This window comes from Bipolaris maydis (assembly GCF_028858645.1).
Source record: "Bipolaris maydis strain C4 unplaced genomic scaffold PSV08scaffold_5, whole genome shotgun sequence".
Classification (NCBI taxonomy): Eukaryota; Fungi; Ascomycota; class Dothideomycetes; order Pleosporales; family Pleosporaceae; genus Bipolaris; species Bipolaris maydis.
In genome coordinates, this window is record NW_027093861.1 from 1,820,757 (window position 1) to 1,841,401 (window position 20,645).

At 53.0% G+C, this 20,645-nt stretch overlaps 8 protein-coding genes across 8 annotated transcripts; 3 read left to right on the forward strand and 5 right to left on the reverse strand.

The window, feature by feature from the left end:
- Nucleotides 1-355: 355 nt before the first annotated feature.
- Nucleotides 356-1,866, reverse strand: PSV08DRAFT_177120 (alkaline-phosphatase-like protein; the record flags this gene model as incomplete). The annotated part of the gene is made up of 2 exons (XM_014226436.1): nt 356-1,398; nt 1,449-1,866. The coding sequence occupies 2 exons, from the start codon at nt 1,864-1,866 to the stop codon at nt 356-358; spliced, it is 1,461 nt and encodes a 486-aa protein (XP_014081911.1).
- A 907-nt stretch (nt 1,867-2,773) lies between these two features.
- Nucleotides 2,774-5,751, forward strand: PSV08DRAFT_409109 (glycoside hydrolase; the record flags this gene model as incomplete). The annotated part of the gene is made up of 2 exons (XM_014226435.1): nt 2,774-2,807; nt 3,492-5,751. 2 exons carry the CDS (start codon nt 2,774-2,776, stop codon nt 5,633-5,635), a joined length of 2,178 nt encoding a protein of 725 aa, XP_014081910.1. The 3' UTR covers nt 5,636-5,751.
- Nucleotides 5,752-5,973: 222 nt separating this feature from the next.
- Nucleotides 5,974-7,211, reverse strand: PSV08DRAFT_289794 (uncharacterized protein). The gene is made up of 2 exons (XM_014226434.2): nt 7,018-7,211; nt 5,974-6,944 (listed from the first exon to the last, which is right to left on the reverse strand). The coding sequence occupies exons 1-2, from the start codon at nt 7,059-7,061 to the stop codon at nt 6,134-6,136; spliced, it is 855 nt and encodes a 284-aa protein (XP_014081909.2). The 5' UTR covers nt 7,062-7,211; the 3' UTR covers nt 5,974-6,133.
- A 516-nt stretch (nt 7,212-7,727) lies between these two features.
- On the forward strand, nt 7,728-8,473 carry PSV08DRAFT_361417 (AIG2-like family-domain-containing protein; the record flags this gene model as incomplete). Its single annotated transcript, XM_014226433.1, has 2 exons — nt 7,728-8,241; nt 8,323-8,473. The coding sequence occupies 2 exons, from the start codon at nt 7,728-7,730 to the stop codon at nt 8,451-8,453; spliced, it is 645 nt and encodes a 214-aa protein (XP_014081908.1). The 3' UTR covers nt 8,454-8,473.
- A 367-nt stretch (nt 8,474-8,840) lies between these two features.
- On the reverse strand, nt 8,841-13,433 carry PSV08DRAFT_409112 (uncharacterized protein; the record flags this gene model as incomplete). Its single annotated transcript, XM_014226432.2, has 8 exons — nt 13,311-13,433; nt 12,968-13,194; nt 12,839-12,911; nt 11,547-12,787; nt 11,176-11,496; nt 11,020-11,130; nt 10,790-10,972; nt 8,841-10,743 (listed from the first exon to the last, which is right to left on the reverse strand). Exons 1-8 carry the CDS (start codon nt 13,368-13,370, stop codon nt 8,841-8,843), a joined length of 4,119 nt encoding a protein of 1,372 aa, XP_014081907.1. The 5' UTR covers nt 13,371-13,433.
- A 243-nt stretch (nt 13,434-13,676) lies between these two features.
- PSV08DRAFT_289823 (translation initiation factor eIF 4e-like domain-containing protein) lies at nt 13,677-15,540 on the reverse strand. The gene is made up of 2 exons (XM_014226431.1): nt 15,188-15,540; nt 13,677-15,129 (listed from the first exon to the last, which is right to left on the reverse strand). The coding sequence occupies exons 1-2, from the start codon at nt 15,223-15,225 to the stop codon at nt 14,109-14,111; spliced, it is 1,059 nt and encodes a 352-aa protein (XP_014081906.1). The 5' UTR covers nt 15,226-15,540; the 3' UTR covers nt 13,677-14,108.
- Nucleotides 15,541-16,952: 1,412 nt separating this feature from the next.
- PSV08DRAFT_37854 (uncharacterized protein) lies at nt 16,953-18,182 on the forward strand. The gene is made up of 3 exons (XM_014226430.2): nt 16,953-17,191; nt 17,246-17,909; nt 17,964-18,182. The coding sequence occupies exons 1-3, from the start codon at nt 17,134-17,136 to the stop codon at nt 18,019-18,021; spliced, it is 780 nt and encodes a 259-aa protein (XP_014081905.1). The 5' UTR covers nt 16,953-17,133; the 3' UTR covers nt 18,022-18,182.
- Nucleotides 18,122-20,271, reverse strand: PSV08DRAFT_409115 (aminopeptidase I zinc metalloprotease-domain-containing protein). The gene is made up of 2 exons (XM_014226429.2): nt 19,144-20,271; nt 18,122-19,091 (listed from the first exon to the last, which is right to left on the reverse strand). The coding sequence occupies exons 1-2, from the start codon at nt 20,246-20,248 to the stop codon at nt 18,343-18,345; spliced, it is 1,854 nt and encodes a 617-aa protein (XP_014081904.2). The 5' UTR covers nt 20,249-20,271; the 3' UTR covers nt 18,122-18,342.
- Between the last annotated feature and the right edge of the window lie 374 nt (nt 20,272-20,645).

Sequence of the window (20,645 nt, forward strand, 5' to 3'; positions counted from 1 at the left end):
TCTTGTGTGTCTTGCCAGAGGACGAAGGATAATTGCCTACCGATCCAGAGTTTGCTGGATTGGGATTGGGCTCGATTTCAGCATAAGAGTTCCATATCTGGCGGAAGCAGAACTCCAGACTCGATATTTCTGTCCCTAAGATCTCGGGTGTGGCTAGCTTAAAAGCACTTTTTGGCCACGCTACTGAGAAGTTGTAATACGGTTTGGTGGAGGAAAGCTAGACAAAGCAGAATTTTAGCAAGGCCAGTCACTGGTGACTTTTAGATCAAGAACGTAAGCTTATCAAGTTCATCTTCATGTTAAAAAAACTAGAATACAACGATATTTTGTCTAAAAACAGCACATAGACTCACATTTAACTCTGTGGCGCATCCACTGGTACCCACGCTCTCCCTTGGGCGTTCAACAGCTCGGTGACCTCATCCATATCTACACCCAGCGCATTCGCAACATACTTGGGCATATCAGTGTTATCCCAGCCTCCAGACATATCCAAGACAAGTCGATCACCCATCTCACCAACAGCGTAACCGTACAGTGTTGTATCAACGCCTGTGTGACCACCAGTCGACCACTCAAGTCCCGCCCTCGCATTCAGCAGGTCCGCCAACTCCTGCGCAAAGTTCTCACTAGCAATCAGCGTCTGAATCTCCGCATCCGAAACATTGGTGATGCCGTAAGCAGGAATTATCTCCTTAGCGAGGAAACCAGCTGCATCGGTGCCACTGTACTTGCTCCACTGTTCACTCAGGTACTCAACCGAGTGCTTTCCTGGTTGGAGAACTTGAGGGTTGTGTCCGGACGGGAGGGTAATACCACCAGTCTCGTGGTCTGCAACAGCGAGGAAGGCAGTGTCAGGGTGCTCGTCGATCCACTTCGTAACGATATCGGTCACGCGGTTGAACTCTAGTACGTCGTGGAGATGCGCAACAGAATCGTGGGCGTGGGATGAGTGATCGATACGCGATGCTTCGATCATTAGGAAATAACCTTTTTCGTTGGATTCGCTGCCGCGCGAGAGCGAGTTGAGCGCCGCCTTTGTCATCTCGGATAGCGATGGCTCCTGTACTTCTGCGGCTTGTTGCTGGCGATCGACCTCGTAGCTGAGGTCCCCGCCCTTGAAGAGGCCGACATAGGGGAGTTGGATGTTCCCGAGACCAAGCTCGAGAGCATCGAATCCAGCACGGTCGCGGGCTGTGTAGTAACCCTGTGACTTGGCATAGGAAAATAGGTCGATGTTGTCGGTCCTGCAGGAACCGGTTTCGTTTTGAGGCTGGAAATCGCAGCGTCCGCCGCCGAGCATCAAGTCCACGCTGATGTTGAGGGGGTGGCTATATCCGACTAGCTGCTCCGCAATCTGATTTAGAGAATTACGGCTTGCTGCGTGGGAGAAGAAGGCTGCAAGCATTTAGTGGTGATTAAGAAATGGAGTATGGGCAGTAACCTACATGCAGGAGTTGCATGACTGATGGGCGAAGTCACAACAAGACCAGTGGTGTAACCAGCCAGTTTTGCAGCTTCCATGACGGATCCTACTGGTTTGCCGTCAGGCAAAAGTCCAATCAATCCATTGTTAGTCTTATGACCAGTTGCAAGAGCAGTGCCGGCAGCGGCGGAATCTGTCACGAGGTTGTTGGAAGAGTGTGTGTGGGTGTTTCCAATGACAGTGACATCAAGAGGAAGTGACTTGATTCTTGGTGCTCGGGTGGTTGAATCACCGTTGATCATGGACAAATACGTCCTGACAAGGGTCTGAGAGGCCGGGCCCATGCCATCGGGGACGATGAAAATAAAATTCCTCGGCTCAATCGCTGCGAATGTAGATTGTGTCAAAGCAACGGCTGCTAGCGCTGTGGAGGTGCGCATTTTGAAAATGAGAGTGGCCGGCTGAAGACTTGAAGGTATTTGCCTAAGGAGTCAAGAGCCTGAGCTGTGATATGCATGTTTGACATGTTGAAAAGGTCTTATAGTTCTCAGAGTTTTCAACAATTACCTATCACGGCATTCCCGGGAGAGGCAAATACATCGAGTACCCACGACAAGCATTTGAGCCGTCTCAACGGCGGTGCCACAGGTCTTGGACATGCATACTACAGCAGATAGTAGTGGGCCGTCGGAATGTAGTCAGTGGAACACATACGTCTATGCACTGAGTAGCAAAAATGGACAGATCAAATCTAAGAGCTCTTGAAGCTAAATTCCAAGGGCATCTGCCTTCTTTTCTGATCTCTCACATCCTTTTTAACCGTTTTCTAGTAGCATGAGTCTCAACCTAGCGGTTAGCATCGAGGAGCGTAGAAATTTCTCATGTAGTCCAAAGTTGTAGACCGGATATTCTGCAGAACGTTAGCCACTCAGATTCGCGAGTATGGTCACGTTGGGGCCCAAAATTAGTCTCGGCATGCATGCCCAGCCACCGACGTCTTTTCGCTCGTATTGCCAAGTACTTGGGTAGTAGGAACATCCTTACAACAAAACACTACAATTACACAAGGTACGGACCACGTGAGACTCCCATAGGCTATCTCCATTTAGTTCACATGTTTGCCAGTCTTCTCCTTCTCCATGGAGTAAGGGATCTCCGTCGTTCCTCCGCCTGATAACCTAGTCTTCAAGGAGTGTTGCCTTGGCATCGATAACCAGTACTTCTGAAGTACTTAACCAGTTGAACTAATAAGCCGAGACCCGATATCTTTGTATATACATATAAAGACGGTGGCCTCCAAGTTAGATGCTGATACGGTTGCACATCTCACCATCTACACATACATACATGTGGTTATGTCACATGACACTCCCACGGCCGCGTAAGTAATGCCGAACTAACTAAGGTCATCAGAATGTTAAAGCATCGAACTTTCCATTTACACTGAAAGTTAGCATTTATGGAAATACGAGGCTGAATCGAAGAGTAATGTTGTCATGTGTTAGCTTCGGTCATCATTTTCCCGAGTCGCCAAGCCACCTTTTATGCGCTGCACCCCGCAAAATGGTTGGAGTGTGACCTCGGGTGCGGCGTCATTATTCGTTCGTTCCCTGACTGGCCGAATTTTGTACATGAGATTATCCGTGGCCTTGACCAATACGGGTTACACTCCGATCAATCTAGCTGTTCAAGGGAATGATGTTCTCTAGGTTTCTTCTACTCAAGTTACGACCTGCTGTAACCATCTTACTAACTGCTGCGCATTCGTGGATATTCTACACCCCGGTCGAACATATGAGGTCACATTGTGTCTGAATTCAGGTATGTGTGTACCTGACATGTTCCTGTTCGGGATAAATCCCACCCGGTGGATCAAGTATATTATGGAAGTAGGTGAACAGTTCTGGAGCAGTTCAGGAACAGTTTTGTGTCTTTCTCACTACCTTGTAACCGACCATGCGTACTCACAATTTTCCCCTATACGCATGGGGTCTGTGGTCGGCATCTACTGTGAATGCTGCCGTATCGCGCCGACACATTGATCAGGCGCTTGACAGTCTCACAGTTACGAACATTGAGGATGTAAGCGGCAATCTTCACCTACCAGACACATCTGGAGACTTCAAGGTCACCTGGGCAAGCAGCCATCCATCAATTATCTCAGCGGATGGTATCGTGAAACGACAGGATGCGGAAACGACAGTTGATCTTACGGCAATCATTGACCACGACGGAATCATTTCTAACCGCACGTTCAACGCCAATGTCCGCAAAGCAGCAGCCCTCGCCCCTTTCGAGGGCTACGCCTTTGCATACTTCACGGGTAACTCGATTGCTGGCGAGAAGATCTACATGGCAGCCAGTCAAGGCAACAATGCTTTGAGGTGGAACGAGTTGAACGGCGGACAGCCGGTTCTGGCTTCTACTCTAGGTACAAAGGGCCTGCGTGACCCTTTTGTCATTCGATCAAACGAGGGTGACAAGTTTTTCTTGCTCGCCACCGATCTTTCGATCGGATCCGGTACCTCATGGGGAGATGCAGTCAAGTTTGGCAGTCTCTACCTTGAGATCTGGGAATCGAAGGACCTTAAGACCTGGTCAGCCCAGCGCCACGTCAAAGTCTCTCCATCCACTGCTGGAAACACATGGGCACCTGAAGCCTACTATGATGCCAGCATTGGCTCATACGTAGTTTTCTGGGCTTCTTCGCTCTACGAGCCAAGCGACACCAACCGTACTGGAAGTACCTACCACCGGATGATGTATGTCACCACGCGAGACTTTGTCACGTTCAGCCAACCTCAGGTATGGCAAGACGCTGGACTTTCGCGTATCGACACAACCGTTATCAAGGAGGGAAATACCTACTACCGGTTTACCAAGGACGAGGGAGGTACAGGCACCAACTGTCAAGATATCATCCAAGAACGATCAACATCGTTCCTTGCTCCTGTGAGCGGATGGACTCAAGTTGCTGCATGCATTGGCCGCAACGCCGGCACCAGCGCCGTTGAAGGACCGACTGTCTTCAAGGCTAACGACAATGACGTCAACGGCAAGAAGTTCTACCTATTCGTGGATGAATACACGGGCCGTGGCTATATTCCTCTCGAGACTGCAGACATCTCTAAGCCAAGCTGGAAGGTCTCTAGCTCCTACAGTCTTCCACGCAGCCCGCGCCACGGAACCGTCATCCCAGTCACTGCCAGTGAACTTGCCAACCTACGATCGGGACTTGCAAGCCGCTCCGATTCGCTTGCTCCTCGCAGCCGCTCCCGCTTGAGTGCCAGAGCAGGAAGCCCTGTTCTCCCAGGCCTTTATGCCGACCCGAACATCGCAGTCTTTGGCAAGAACTACTATCTCTATGTCACAACCGACGGCTTCCCAGGCTGGGGCGGTAATGTCTTCTACGCCTGGAAGTCTCCAGATCTTGTTTCATGGGCTCGATCAGAGAAGCCTTTCCTAACCCTCAATGGCACAAGCGGAAACGTACCATGGGCAACAGGCAACGCCTGGGCTCCAACCATCATTGAAAGGGGTGGCAAGTATTACTTCTACTTCAGCGGCCAAAACCCCACGTACGACCGCAAAACCATTGGCGTCGCCGTTGCAAACTCCCCCGAAGGCCCATTCACCGCCCAGCCCAAAGCCATGATCCTAAACGACGGCACCCTCAAGACCGGCCAGGCAATCGACCCAGCCGCATTCCGCGACCCAACCACCGGAAAGTACTACATCTTCTGGGGCAACGGCACACCAGCCCTCTACGCCGAGCTCGCCGACGACATGATCTCCCTCAAGAATGGCACCACCCGCGCCATCAGCGGCCTCACCGACTTCCGCGAGGGCATCTTCATCAACTACCGCAAGGGTCTCTTCCACCTCACCTACTCCATCGACGACACCGGCTCAGAGAACTACCGTGTCGGCTACGCAACATCGACGAGCGTCCACGGTCCTTGGACGTACCGAGGTGTTATTCTGCAGAAGAACACTACACTGGGTATCCTTGCTACTGGTCACAATTCTATTCTCAACGTGCCTGGTACCGATGACTGGTACATTGCATACCACCGCTTTGCTATTCCCAACGGCGATGGAACGCACAGGGAAACGACCATCGATAGGGTTTACTTCGATGATGCGGGATTCATCAAGCCGGTCGTACCTACCCTTACCAGTGTGGAGCCGGAGCCTGTGCCTGCGTGAGAACGTTGAGGGGGGTGAGGTGGAGGAGTGAAGAGTGCGGTTTTTTTACCCTTTCTAGTAAATAGTATTCTGTTTTGATCATGTAGTTGAATGAATTTGAATGTATATACATCATGAATTTACAAGCTCAATGTCCCGGCGAATAGTCTCATCCTCTTTTCCAACTTCACGCCTCCACTTACTACCCCCTTTACCGCATTTTACATCTTCTTGTATATAGCCTGGCTAGTCAGAGAATTTGCGGACTGCAGGCACTTGGCTCCCGATAAAGGGTCTTTAGTGACGTGCTTGTTCAGTCAGTCACTGTAGACATATAAAAGAGTAGTAGCACTTTCTCCTGATAATGTCTTGCTATTCAAGTGTACAATATTCACAGTGTACTATCAATTCTAAACTTGTTATTCAAATCCAACGTTGCTCGACATGCCTGATGTCCACGTATATCATTCGTCTCAACCCCCTGCATTTCCTCCAATTGTATTCCAATCCTCCTGTCCCCTACCCAGCCCTAGGTCTCTCCCACGCCTGCGCATCACTCATCTCAATCCCCCCGGTGACACTCGCCTGCCCCAACTTCTCTATACTCCAATCCACATCCCCCGGAACCGGACTCCTCAGTTCCTTCTCCCTGCCCAGCCCCTCAACCCCAGCCGGGCCATCTCCCCAAACCAAATACTGCGCCGCAAGCCCCAAATCGCAGCACGCCTGGAAGATACCGCACGCCTTGAACGCCCAGGGCACTTCTCCACTGCTACTCGCAAAAAAGAACCACATCTTAAACGTATCACCGATCACCCAATTCACAATAACACTCGGGCGGAACCCCTTGCACCCACGCCGCTGCCAATTTGCCAGAATCTGGGGTAGCGGCAGCGTCGCCTCGATCGTCAACGCAATGCCGCCCAGCAAATCCGTATACGGCCCAAACACGGCCGTCGAGCTCATAAGCAAGTGCAAGACCAGCAGGCTCCCCGCAAAATACGTGATAAACGCCCAGTACGGGCGGGGCGCCCTCCACTGCCAAAAGTCGTAGGGGCGACTCGACACATCGTTGTGCTGGAACGGCAGGTGCGAGGGCGGGGGCCGATTTGTGAGCGCGACGTGGAGTAGGAGGAGGTGGACGCATATCATGAGGAGGGCCTGGATGAGCAGCGAGGTGCTGAAGTGGGCGCCGAACCAGTAGTAGACTTTTAGGATGCTGGCGACGAGCATGATGAGGGGGATGTCGAGGGAGAAGCCGGCGGAGCTGCGCGCGCGGTGCATCGAGTAGATTTGGTCGCCATAACTGGTGATGGGGCTGGTTGCTATGCTGGAACGGGGGGAAAAAAGCACGGAAGCGTTAGATTATGGACGTGGGAGGTAGAGGGGTGCGGGCCGCGTACAAGATGGGCGCTATGTTCTTTACTATTGCGCTGATGAAGAACATACTTGTGTTGGTTCGCTCGTCGAGGGCGGTCGGTCGGGGGTGTGCGGGCGGAGGACGAGGCGGTATTGTTCGGAACGGTTGTGGCAGGTGTCGGAATCCCCTCCCTTTGTTTATATTGTACCCACTCTTCTTCACGCCGTCTTCTTTTTCCTCCTTCGTTTAACAGAATCCTTCAAATGGGATCCCTTAAGACAATAAAAACAATAAAAACAACAAGCACGTGACCGTCGTAAACCGTTTAGCGTTGTAACCGTTGCTGCCAAAAAAAACAAGCCCAGCCGCGCGGGATAATATAGGGAAGAGAGAAAGAAAAAGGAGGGAAATGCACCATGTAAACTAGCAAGTTAGTACCGCGGACCAAAAATCTCCACCCAAACTCCGGTCCCCCAGCCCAATCCACCCATAGGGCTGAACACGCGCAGCACGATAACCCGATAAACTCCCTCGTATCTTATCGCCCTAATCCGCCTCATATCCCATATACCCCAAATCCTTTCCCCCCCCCCCCCCCCCCCCCCCCATCCATCCTCCCAAATACAAAAAAGACAAACAAACCCTCCCCCCCAGCCCACGTACATAACCTGCCTCTTCACTTTCCCTCTCCAAAAAGAACAATTGCACACCAAGATTTTTCTTTTCCCCCCCAAAAAAAAAGCCAAGAAGAAAATGTCCCACACAGCCTTCTTCTACGGCACCCTAATGGCGCCTCCGGTCCTCCACCGCGTAATCTGGGGCTCACCCAGCCCTCCGACCCCCGCCCACGCCTCCCTCCTGAAAATCCAACCCGCAATCCTGCACGCGCACCAGCGCCGCAAAGTACGCGGTGCGGATTACCCGGGCGTCGTGCCGGTCAGCACTGCCGCTTCGGTACGAGGAACCCTCGTGCAAGGTCTCACCGACGGCGATATCTGGCGCCTCGATGTGTTTGAGGGGAGTGAGTATGTGAGGCGGAAGGTCGGGGTCAGGGTTCTTCTTCCCTCTACGAGTCGCGAAGTGAAGGACGAGGGCATGGGCGATTTGGCCCAGAAAGAGGAGGATAATGTCGAGGGCGACGAGGAAGTAGAGGCGGAAACGTATATTTGGGTTGCAGGCGAGCATAGATTGGAGGATGACGAGTGGGATTTTACAGAGTTTGTGAGGGAGAAGATGGGGAGGTGGGTTGGTGGGGTGGAACTTGAAGGTGAGATATTTTTTTTTAGAAAAAAATTATCGTCGTCAGAAGGAAAGGGGAAAGGGTGTGTATGCTAACGAATGCGCGCAGATGTCGACAATGCAGTAGCAGCAGCACAGGGCGATCCAACTGGGGGCCGCGGCGCAAATGGCGATATAACACGGCAGTTGAATCAAGAAAGCAGCAGGGCAAGCAGCAAGATACTCGAGAGTGCAGTATAAATAAAAACCAGAGTCCGTTATTAGTACATCTTAGCACATCCCTCCCTCCCTCCTGTTTCCTCATCTGTGGATTGGGCTTTTTTCTTCTGCTTTTGCATTGCATTGCCAGAATACACAGCCCCTCCTCTGGTGATATCGTCTGTCGGTCGAACTGGCATATGTGTAATAGAAAAGGAAAGGAAAAGTGCAGAATAGGGGTCCCCTCCCCCGCCGGTTTTTGGTATCTGTAGCAAGCAACGCCATCGCCATGCTAAGAAATAGGAAGGAAAAAATGCTAGAAAGAACAAGACGCAAAACTGAATGGGAAGAAATGCTACAGAGGTGCCCGAAAGCCGTACTGGTATCGTTCCGTTAAATAATTGGTAAACCGACCTAGATTGTCTTGTCTTATGTGGTGGCGGGACTTCTCGCTGGTTCAGGTGTTTCTCGCACTATGCTATCTTGAGTCCCATCAAGCTGCATTTGGTCGGTGGATTGTGAAATCGCTTCCACAGGGTCCTCAGTCCCCTCTTCGCTTCGTTGCAAGTTTTGGCTGGGCTGGCTTGGGCCTGGTGCTATGGATCGACGAGCATGGTCTCTTTCATAATCATCATCGACCTGGCTACCAGTTAATGCGTCCTGTTTCCCGGGCTCGACAATCTTGCTGCGCGGCGGTAGCTGGGGAATTTCCTCAAAGGAAGGTGAGGGTTGAAGCATCTGTATCGGTCTCGGTGGTTGTGACGGCATGTGACGTGTGCCGACACGAGGCTGCAAAGGAGGACGCAGCCCCGGACCTGCAACCTCCGCCTCTTGCGAATCCTTGATTTCAATAGGAACATCCGGCGCGCTACCCTCACGACTACGTGGGGACTGTGCCTTGGTTCCAGAATTTCCATCCCTCTTTCCCCTCAATGATGGATCCATCTGTGGTCTTTTGGCATTTGGTAAGCCCGTTGGATGGTCGTGGTTGTCATGTCTTTGGCGCTTGCTAAGGCTGAATGAGCGGGATTCTTGGTCCATTTGATCAATATGTCCAGTCTGGCCAGTAAGTCTGTCGGGACTGCTATGCGTGTCGTCGGTTGACTTATGTGACTGAACAGTCCTGCTGTTTATGCGGACCTCAGGACTATGGCGTCTTGGTGGCACGCTGGAATGGTTGGCCAACCCCGGTTTGGCTGGAGACTTGGTTGTTGGGGGTGAATCTGGATCTTTAGCCGCACCTCCCTGCAACGAGTGTTTGACTGAGGCTGAGCTGTCCTTGTTAGGTTCAAAAGGCGAAGCGAGTCTCGGAAGAGGTAAAGTAACGGACGGTTTAGCTCGCGGTAGGTCATCTCCACCAGTAGCATGCTTATCACTTTTGGCCTCCGTCCTTGAACCCGGCGATCTTTCACAAGAGGTTCCCTGGGGCGTCTGTTTCGTTGTTGGATCAGGCGAAACCTTCGACTGCGTCGACTCCTTCCTTGCCTTTTTCTGTGCCGCCCTTGCCTCCTCTTGTTGCTTATGGCACTCGAATATGATTTCTCGCATTTTGTGCCTCATAACTGAAGGATTGAGCTCTGGCCAGTCTTCCTCAGCCGACATGGTTCCCGTCAATAGCTTGTGCATGAACTCGTCCGGATTCTGGAAAAACTTCTCGATGTAACCAAGCAAATAAACACCACAGTCGGTCCAGTTGTTCTGCATGGGAATCTGAGAGCCTTTCGGGTAGTAGCCGTTCTCTTTGATGACTGCTTCCATGCCCCGCTTGCTTTTGCCTTCTGCTGCTATCCAGTCTTTGAGGGTGCGGACTGCCCCACTACGGGCAATCCCCCCAAGAGAGTCGAGAACGACAACTACTGGTTGAGTAGGATCTCTCTTAGGGACAACCTTGCGTTTGTTCTTGTTCTTAGCAAATGATAGACTTGATTGCACCAGCTTTCCTCGGGATGTGACTTCTACATCACTAGCCGTCTGCACTGTCTCCATATTTTCAGTTTCCGACTCCAGAGTTAGTGCATTGGATTCGGCAGCCCCGGTTCGGGATTGAACTCGTGATCCAGGGTCATCACGGTTAACTAGGGATATTGTCGCCTCATCGAAAAGGTTGGGATCTTCGTGTTGTTGGCTCTGTATTTCTTCGACTTTCGTTGGTGAGTTTGGATTTGACACCTGCTGCAACTTCTTGCGCTCTTCCTCGTCGCTTGCTGTAGCTGATACGATAGGTAATTCGGTTGCTTCTTGTATGCGAAGATGTGGGTCATCGAAATCTTCGAGCACAGGTTTGCGCTGGATGTTTGAGACGTTGCATATGATCGCCAAGTACCAATGAGACCTATGAGAGGTCAGTATGTTCTGCAAAGTAGATGAGTTTGACATACTGTGATTCATTGATGGGTACAACGATATAGTCGTAGGTGAAGATGTCAATCTTGGACGTCCAGCGCTCAACAGCTTTGTAATTCATCGACTTGCGGCCAGCATTTTCTGTGAGTCGGGTGAAGAAGTAGGTGTTGAAGAAATAGACCTTGTCAGCAGGTACGTTGAGCTTCTTGAAGAGATAGCTTCTTGTTGTTAGCAGTCGCATGAGCTGAGACTTCAATGCACGCACATCATGTAGAAGTTTATCAGACTGTCATTCAAGTACTCTTCTTCGTCCAGGCGAGGCAGGTCATCAAAGTGCACTATAGCACGCTGACGACCTTCCCCATACTCAAGAGACCTTTATGTGATTAGCGAAATCATGCCATTGAATTTCGGTACTTACTTGGTCCAGGGTCGTCCTAGTCCTTTGTCAATCGAGTATTTTGGCACCTCGACAATATCAGGACTATCCCTTGCAAGACGTGTGGACGCCAATGGTCGTGAGCGTGATGAACGAGCCAGTGCTGTGGCTGTTTTCGTAGTGTTAACGGTGGATCTGTCCTCGACCCCCCTTTCTTGGCGCCGCTCTCGTGGCTTCTCCACCTGCTCGGAATGCGTATCATGGTTCTTCGAGTCTTTGACAGCGTTATCTGATACTTCAGACATTGCTACTTTATCATTCCTTGCTCGGAGAGGCGTGGTAAACAGTCGGCGCATGTGTTCACTGCAACAACGTCAGTAGGTGGCTGATGGTGACTCCATGTTCACTCTTACTTTTCTTTCCAAAGAATCTTGCCACTCGTTGTCAGAGACGCTGCATGTGAATTGCAGAATGCCAGAAAGTCATTTGAGTTGAGAAACTCAAGATCAAATATGGGGATGTTGCCATGAGCATTTCTGGGTCCCTCTAGGCGAACACGGCTTATTTCGTCTGCATGGACCTTATTAACTTCTTGAGAATGGATTAAGATTACTGTCTCATAGCCCTCTGTGCTGTACTTCTGGACGCGCAAGCCTTTCGGGTCGCTTCGCAGAACCAGAGTAGCATGCCTATCCTCCATTTTGGAGCTGGCCCCGTCAAAGTCATATGACCTTGCGAATGACAACGGCCAAGAATCACTACCGGTTTTACCGTGTCCATTTCGTTTGGCACCACTTTGCACGGCCTTCTTTACTTTTGATGGTGACAGTGTCTGCTTCCTGGTAGCAATGGGTGAAATGGCAAGCTCATCGGCGCTGTCGCTATCTTCCATTTGGTCCAATTGCTTAGGTACTGGTCGATGTTGAGTACGGAGATTGTCGCTGTTGCTAGCGACGGAGCGGCTGGTAACTGGCTGCTCTGTAGTTGATTCGTTGATTCGAGCTTTAGGGAAATGTTCAGAAGTGATTGGTCGCTCTACGGATTTACGGGGAGGGTCGCCTGGCTTAAGACCCCGTAAAATGAACTGGTGGGCCTCATCAGAGAGGGTGCCACGGCGGACAGGGGAGTTATTCCCGCGAGCTTGGCGCTTGTTGCAATTTGCTTCTCTGGGCTTTTTTCCAGGATTAATGAGACCCTCGACTTCTCGGAACTCGTTTGCGGCTCGGTGCATCTTGAATTCAGCTCTGGTGCTCCCACTCCCAATACTGAGACGTGATTGCGATGACATGGCCGAGACTGATCTTTCATCAGATAGTCTGCGAGGGGTAGACGCTTCAGACCGCGTTACCACCATGGCTTCATCGTCTTCGTCATCGTCTAGGTTTATAACATGCTCAATCTTCCTGCGCTTTGCGGATGAAGGCCCGCCAGACCGTTTATCCTCTTCCCCTCGTGACAATCCATGTCGACTTGGTGTGATAGGTGCCTTGCTTCGTTGGAACTCGGAGTAGGCTGTCTGACCCGGACCTGGCGACTGGCCTATTAACACGGGACGGGAACGGGCATGTTTCCCGTACGTTGTAGGCTTCCGAATTGTTGCGTGAGCTATGCCGTTGATTGTATCGACTGGCCTGTATCCCTTGTTCGCGCCCGGCTTCAAGATGTCAGTGTTGAGGTTCACAATCATAGATGCTTACAGACATACCTTGTTGTGCATGGTTCGCGAATCCGGCATCCAGGTCGACGGGTCGGGTATAGAAACCGCATCTGCTGGATTTCTGATCGACTATTAGCATTTTCCCTCTTACTATTCACAGTGGTCGTGGTAATTTACTTGTAATCACCAACCAGACGCCTCTCGTCCTCGCTTATAGCACGTTTTGATGACCGTGGGAGAGATTTCTCAGACCGTTGCTCGTCGCGCTGGGATTTTCTTGGGGGCTTTGTGGGCGAAGAGAGGTCTATGACAGCGGGGGTGGATCTTGAGGTGGGTGGTGAGTCCCTAGACAAGGGAAGTGGAGGCAGGTCGAGAGTCGGCGAGTGGGCGGGGGCATCGTTTGCCTGTAGCAGCATGGTGTCAGCTGGGAGAAGCGGCAGTGTTTCGTCACATGTGCAAAGTGAAGGGGCAGGGCCCAAGGCAAGGCACTGGGAAGGCGACCAAAGAAAAGTGCGCGTACGTCTGTGGTTGAGTGGCCTCCGGCAACAGCTATTATGCCGTTGATGAGGTTAGACAACATTAGTGTAGCATTGCGGTGGCAAAGCGACCAGAGGTGGCATTCTTGGATGCGGACGCTAACCCTCAAAATGCGCGAAGAAAAGGCACAAAGCGCAAACGCGCGCCGTGGGGCATGTGGAGGTGAAGTTGCGCCAGCAGGTGAGTTCGCGATGACGTCCGTGCGCCCCGCCCAGATAAGCCTGTTTGGACTACAAAGACGGGTGGCTTCTGCAATTCAACAAGATGCTTGTGCTGCTTTCTTTGCTTCGCGCTCATGAGAGTCCAAATACACTATGTAGAGCATCACGTAGAGCATGGGATTGAATCGAGGCAACGAAGCGCACTAGCCATGTGCGCATAGGTGTACATAGTATTATCATTCATGGTCACAGGTCTATGTGACATGCATCTGCGTGGATGCTAGCTTCGGAGGAAGCTGACCGAAATCGCACAACACCAGCTGCGATACAACGCTGTGCATGGTGGTGGGCATGGTCTGCAATGACCGGGCCAGAAAAGGGCTGATCCAACGGTTCATATGCCTTACATGCAGGGAGAGCCCGCAGTAGATTCCACGCGCTCGACAAGGGCATGGCATTTCTGCCCGTGGCCCCCGCTGGTGGTACATAGAATGCTTTGTGGGTCTGGTAACGCAGGTGCGCCTGCGCTTGTGCCTGCGCCTGCCGAAACAACGCAACGAGCGTGTGACCCTGATGCCGAGCCTCAGAACAAGTCAATCGCTCGGTGACCCGCAAACCATCTAAGAACCGGCCACTGGCTTCTCTTCGGTCGATGTCACCCTTCGCTTCTCCATGAGGTTCTTTTCATGGCGGGCCTGGTCGATGGCTGAACGCTGAGCAATGCTATCATCGTGACTTCGCCAAACAATGTTAGTGCCCTCTGGCAGCTTGAGCACTCGCCGAATCGTATCCCGAATCTTGACGTTCTTGACTCCATCACTCTTTGTCCAGATGCTGAAGACGTCCTCGCCGCTCCGGACACTCAGAACAAAGCCGCAGAATTCATCGCCCGCCTCCAAAAATTGATCCCCAACGAGCGCAAGCAACAGGTCTTCCCAGTAACGGTCCGCGACACCTTTTTTCAGGCGCATGATCCATTTGCCACCTCGTTTGTTCTCGTCGTCCTCCCAGACTGGTCGTATGCCTTGTTTGAAAACATGATAGTCGGACACGGAGGGCAGACTCGAAGGCCGCTTGAGGTGTGAAAAGACTCTCCAAAACTCTTGGGCCGTACTGAATCTGCAGAGCGGCACAATCGACTTTTCATAGTCGACGTTCTTGGCCGTGGGTGGGCGGTACCATACCGCCCAGGTGTACTTGAGCGGCCACGGCGCGTTAAAGTCTGGCGGTGCGGACGGGCTCGCAGCGTTTTCTTGTATTGGCGCCGTGGCTATAGACTCTTTTCGTATGCTATTGACCACCTTGCTCACGGGTTTGTCCTTCTTTTCAGAGGGGGTTGTAGGCGCTGTGGACGACATGGCTGCGGCTTTGAAGTCAAAGGCTGTTCCTGGCGTCTTGGGGGTCTTGGCCGCGGAGCCAAACGAGGCGAATGCGCCTGAGCCGAGCCCAAAGGCAGACGAGCCTCCCGTGGTGGGCGACGCAAGCCCGCCGGGTGTCAATGGGGGGATGGCGTTGAAAGGATTTCGGCCGCCGTGGGACGAGTCGCCCCCGAAGCGTTTGGTTGCGGAAACGGTGCGCTGGTGTGGTTCGGATTTATCGTTGTTTTCGGAATGCGACATGGAGAGGGAGAGCTTGCTGGTGCTATTGAACGCGGGTCAGTAGGTGTGAAGCGAAGGTGCGGGGGTGCATGCGAACATACTTGGAGCGCCGAGTCCAGAGGTTCTCCCTGTTGTCCATTGGCAGCAGTGGCAAGTTGGTAAATAATACAAAAGAAGAAGAGGAAGAAGAAGAAGAGTGGGCTATCCAAAAGCGGCTTTGGCGTTGTCGTTTGAAAGCAAGTTGTAAGTATGCGAGCTAGAAGGTCGAAGGGCCAATGTGCGTGTGAAGCGGGCGGGGTGTGGTTTGCGATAGTTTTGATCGTGGTGCGGGCGAAGGCTGTGCGGGCGTATGGATGATGTGATGGTACAGAAGAATGTGGAGAAGACGGAGTGCGTGGGATCGGTGAGGGTGGTGGGATGTGTGGTATGCAATGCCGAATAGTGGAGCGTACTGAGAAAACGTTTGAGAGGTTGGCACACTTGCAGCTCAGGCGCGCGCCTTGCGCGGCAGGGATGGTGGCTTAGTCATGCGCCAAGCCGAACAATCTCTTCTTTGCTCGCGCGACCGGGCCCTCTTCTCTTCTTCTTCTTCTTCAACACCGGCCTTTGACTCGTAACAACTGCCAGCTCGACACTCTCTACTCAGCTGGCAACTCGGACAACTGGCCCAGAACGAGCCATCCTCTTCTAAAACCATCATCACGAGGGCCGCTTTTCGCGGCTTCCATGATGCGGTGATGACCTGAAAGCAGGGACATTTATTCATCACGCGCTTGACGCGTTGAGACGGCAGCTGTTTGCCGCTGGCCGTCTCGACTTGATTTTTGTATGTGTGCATCGCTAATTTTGTCACGCCATGGCTGGGGATGAGGGTCCTTGTGGACCACTTCTGGTAGTCTGAGTCTCAGCCAGATGTACACTATCGCGCAAGCGATTTCTTGGTTGAGCATGAAGCTCAAAGGCAAAGTCTGAAGCGATTGGCTGTATCTTGTGTGTGTTTGTGTGGCTGGGGTTGCTCTGAGAACCAGGTGTGCTAATTGGTGATTGCCCAGCAGTCCCCAATCCACGAAGCGTATCGGCGATAGCTCCTACCCGTGTGCAGCATTGCAACCCAAGCAGCATCACCACCGTCTCATGAGACCCGAGTGGAGGGTGGGCAGTCAAGCCAAACCTTGTACACTTTGGCAATGCTGGTGTTGATGGTCGGTGGTAGATGACAGTAGCCTGGCGCTATGTGCCGCTGTAGCCATGGATTCCCTGTCCATGCAGGGTGGACGGAAGGCCCAAAGAGAGCTTGTAGATGGATTGCGTACACGACCGACAGCATTCCATACAGGAGCGCACCTGCATAGCTCTTCACGTGCGCCCCTCCCGTTTGCATGTGATTGTCAGGATGCGCGAGTCCATGGGGGCGAGTCTTACAAGCGTCGCAGTGTGCTGCCCAATGGGTGGAGCAAGCCCTCGCTTGTCGTCATGGGTCCGCCCCAGTGTTGATGTTCGCCCTACTGTGTACATGTGTAGTCTATCGAGCAGTCGGGCATGGCGCGGCCGCATTTTGCATCTGTCAGACAATGACAGCCGCGTTAAGCCCGGAGGTGTATGTAGGTCGCTGGAATAGTCGTGCGCTGCGGGGAGTCTCCCCTTGTCCTTTCTAGCCCTGCCGCCCTTGCAGGCAGAGCAACCGGCGGGCGGGGGGTGCAAAACAAAGATCCCGCCGACGTCATCGTTCGGTGCTCTGTGTCTTCACCAGGACAACGCACCCCCACCACGCCGACTGCGCTTTCCTCGGCGGCCTCACTAACCCGACCCTATCGCTTCCTGCGCTGCCTGCTTGTCTGCCTCTTCTCCCCCTCTCCCTCCTCTCCATACAAAGCTCCCCCGGCCCCCGCCACTTTTGCTTTTCCACGCCAGTCTCCCGCTCCCATCCCACTACTGCTACCTCCCAACCACCCGACTTCACGCCCCGCACCACTGCTCTCTTGCACGTGCCCAGCAGCCCTTCTTCTCTTGAAAAGAAGCAATCACACCACCATCCATCGCCTACGCAATGACGGCACAATCGCCCCAGCTGCACTCGCCCACCTCGCATCCTGAGCGGCCAAAGGGTGCGCCCGTGAAAAATACCCCGCTTCGCCCGCACCCTTGATTAACAGGCCCAGGTATCCTCAAGAACTCCACCTCTTACCGCTCAAATTCACACACATCGCCTACTCGCGACCTGCCGCCTGCCACGAGCCCAATTTCCTCGGAGCGCCCGCAGCTTGGCCGTGAGCTGTCGGAGAAGGAAATCGTGCTCGAGAACACGCTACGCAATGCTGGCGCCCACCGCCGCTCGTCGTCAAACCCTCGTGGCCTGGCGTCGCGGCGCCAATCGGGCGCAGACCCCACAGGCGACGCCAGCCCCCAGCTCAAGTGGGACGAGGCCAATCTCTACCTCAACGAGCAGAACCGTGACAGCACCATGAAGATTGACGAGCCAAAGACGCCCTATGCCAAGCAATACGACCCCGCTGAGGATGAAGAGGAAGTCGAGATGCTGAATGCTCAGGAGCTCAATGTCGACGAGCTCGACAAGGCGAAGCGCAAGCCAAAGATTGACGATATCCCCGAGTTTGACCTCGGCCAGCCCGAGCTACAGGCCCGCCACTCACACACGCCCGATAGCGAGAAGCGAGTCATTGTTGGCGAGGGCATGGACACGGACGAAGGCTACCACGGCGAACTACTCCCCAACGCGACACAGGAGGAAAAGGAGAAGCACCGCAAGTTTGAGGAGCTGCGCAAGAAGCATTACGAGATGAAAAACGTCAAGGATCTGCTAGGGTAAGTCTTGCTGTCCGCCGCTCTGAGCATGAGTCGCCACTAACGGGCAGCTAGCCACCCGGAAGACGCAGATGAAGACGAAGAGATGCCCTCGCGGCCCAACGGTCCATGAAGAGCTGTTTACGTTGTATGATCTTAATTTTTGCGGCATCATGATGGAGTTAACGGGATTTATCTTGCCAAAGGATGGCGCTGGAGGGCCTTGGGAGATGTTTAATTTTCATAGTTGATCGGCTTAGCATGTGTGACGAATATGACGATTGGACTCTTTGCTTTATAACTGCCGAATGCTGACTGTACAAAGTCGCGTCATGTATATATGTGCGTACGTAATTACCATGATTCAATAACCCCAACACGTGTCGCGTCCGCCAACGTTGCTATCGAACGAGAGCGAAGAAAGGAAAGAGACAAAAAGAAGTCTGAAATGCTCTCACTTGAACTCCTGATCAACAGCCTCAAAGTTCTCCAAAAAGCTCTGGAAAGTAAACACACCCAATCCGGGATCCAGACTACCCGTCGTCGCGCGGATACTATGCATACTTAGCTGCGGGATACCGCAGTCAATAGCCCGAATTCCCGTCGCAGCACTGAGCATCGGTCCCACAGTACCTCCGCTACGGCTATCATTCCTAATCTGGAATACCTGGAGCTTAGGATCCGTCTTGCGGATTCCCACATCGCGATCGACACAGCGCTGCAGGATAGCCGTGGAGACGGCATCGGTCGTCATATGCGCATTTGAGTCGGCTGACACAGCGGGGCCCACGTTCAAGCGGGGGGAGTGGTTCTCGAGGTAAGCGTTTAGGAAGTTGGGGTTCACAGCGTGAATGACGTCGCTCGAGACGAGGAATGAGTTGGCGTAGGTCCGGCTGAGGGCGCTGCTTGTTTTGCCGTTTGGTGCGAATTCCTCCGCTATGCGCTCCATGATGCTGGGGAGGAAGTTGCCGTGGGCGCCCTGGCGGAGGAGGGAGCCGACTTCTTCGTCGTCGAAGAGGGCGACCATGCGGATTTGCGAGGAGCTTGAGAGCGTGGGCGCCGAGTTAAGGAGTGCTTGGACAGCGGCCCAGGAGCAGAGCTTGTCGTCAATACGGCCTGCGAAGATGAATTCTTTGTCTAAGCCGCCGGTTCGGGCGGGTTGGGTATCGAAGAGCTCGAGTTCCCAGTTGACGATGCTGGAGTCTGTTGATGGTTAGTTGCGTGGAATTCAGAGATGGAGCATATGGTAACATACAGTCGGTGACGCCAAGCTCTCTGGAGATAGCCTTGACGAGCCTCTCAGGTTGAGTGGAGGCAAAAGCACCCTCTCCACCAAGAAGGCTGGCCTTGAATTCTGCCTCGTTCTCACTCGAAGAAGGTCCCATATCACTGTTGTCGAGACCGATAATCGGGACCATCTGGGTCTCCTTGTTGAACGGGCCATTGGCAGCAGCGCCAAAATGCGGTGCCAAAGTCGGAATCTTCGCAATGGGCCAGTCCAGCTTGACAAGCTTTGTGACAATCTTGCCGTTCTCCTTGACAAGCACTCTGCCGCCAATACCAAGATCGCGGTCCCACCAGGTGTCACTGAGCGCACCAGCATATGGCGCTACACCAAGCTGCACATAGCCAGCCTTGGTGCGCAACGTAGGGATGGGCTTGAGCTTCGCGGTCAGAGCATCAATGTGTCCTGCAACGATTGCTGCACCGTTGCCGGACGCGTATTTGTCTCCAACAGCAAAAGCAATCAACGAAGTACCATTGCGCTCGACGTAGTATTTGCCTCCAGCCTTCAACTCCCATGCGTCCCGCTCAGATAACTTCTTGTAGCCATCTTTCTCGAGGTCCTTTGCGACGGCATCGACGGCGTGGAAGATGGTAGGGTTGTTGGTCATGTAGTCGGTGAAAGGCTTCGTGTAGCTTGCCGGGTCCTCTTTGGTACGCGAAGGTACCGGGATCCAGCAGTGAGAAGGTACAGTCTTAGGAGCCTCCATTTCCGTCTCGGGTTGCTCACTGGGTACTTCGGGAATCTTGGGGGGTACAGGCGGAGGGTTCTGTTGCCTTGCTGGGGGCGGGTAGTCGTCGTCGCAGGCACGAATCAAGTCAGGGTATGATGCTGCGACACTATGACGGTTGCTCGTATCAGAGTTACCTTCTCGGGTCCTCCACACTCTTGCTAAGTTCCCCCTGTCTGGACGTTGCATGTATGGCAGAGACGCGGTGGTATGCGCGCGTGTTAGTATCACCGAGGACGAGGGTCGCAACGGGCGAGGCGGTGACGGGTCAGAGTACAGATCGGCATTCGAAGTTGCTTTGCGTAGAGCAGGAGGGTTCCTCGTCATATTGGCAGTTTCGCGCATGTGGTTGAAGCTGTTTGTGAGGTGGAGGAAGCAAGGAAGGTGGTGACTGTAGTCGAGGCTGAGGTGTTGCTATGGTACCTCTCAAGCTGCTGACGCCACATGTGAGGCGGAGCCCCCTGATAAGGAAGGCCTCCGAGCGCATCGCCGCAGCCGCTGCCGCTAGTCCCACATGAACTACCAGGCGGAATACCGACCTTACAACTAGCGCTTTGGTAAGTGTAAGATCTCGTGAATGCTCTTAGTAATGATCCGCACCTCGGAAAGGCCGGCTGGGTTTATTTACAGCTTCTGCCACAAAGCGTGCACAGAGTTTATGTCTAGAAGGAGAGCCGCAACCCACAATCTTGCAAAACCAATTAACACCAAGCCGAGGCACAGGAAAAACGATGAAAAAGGA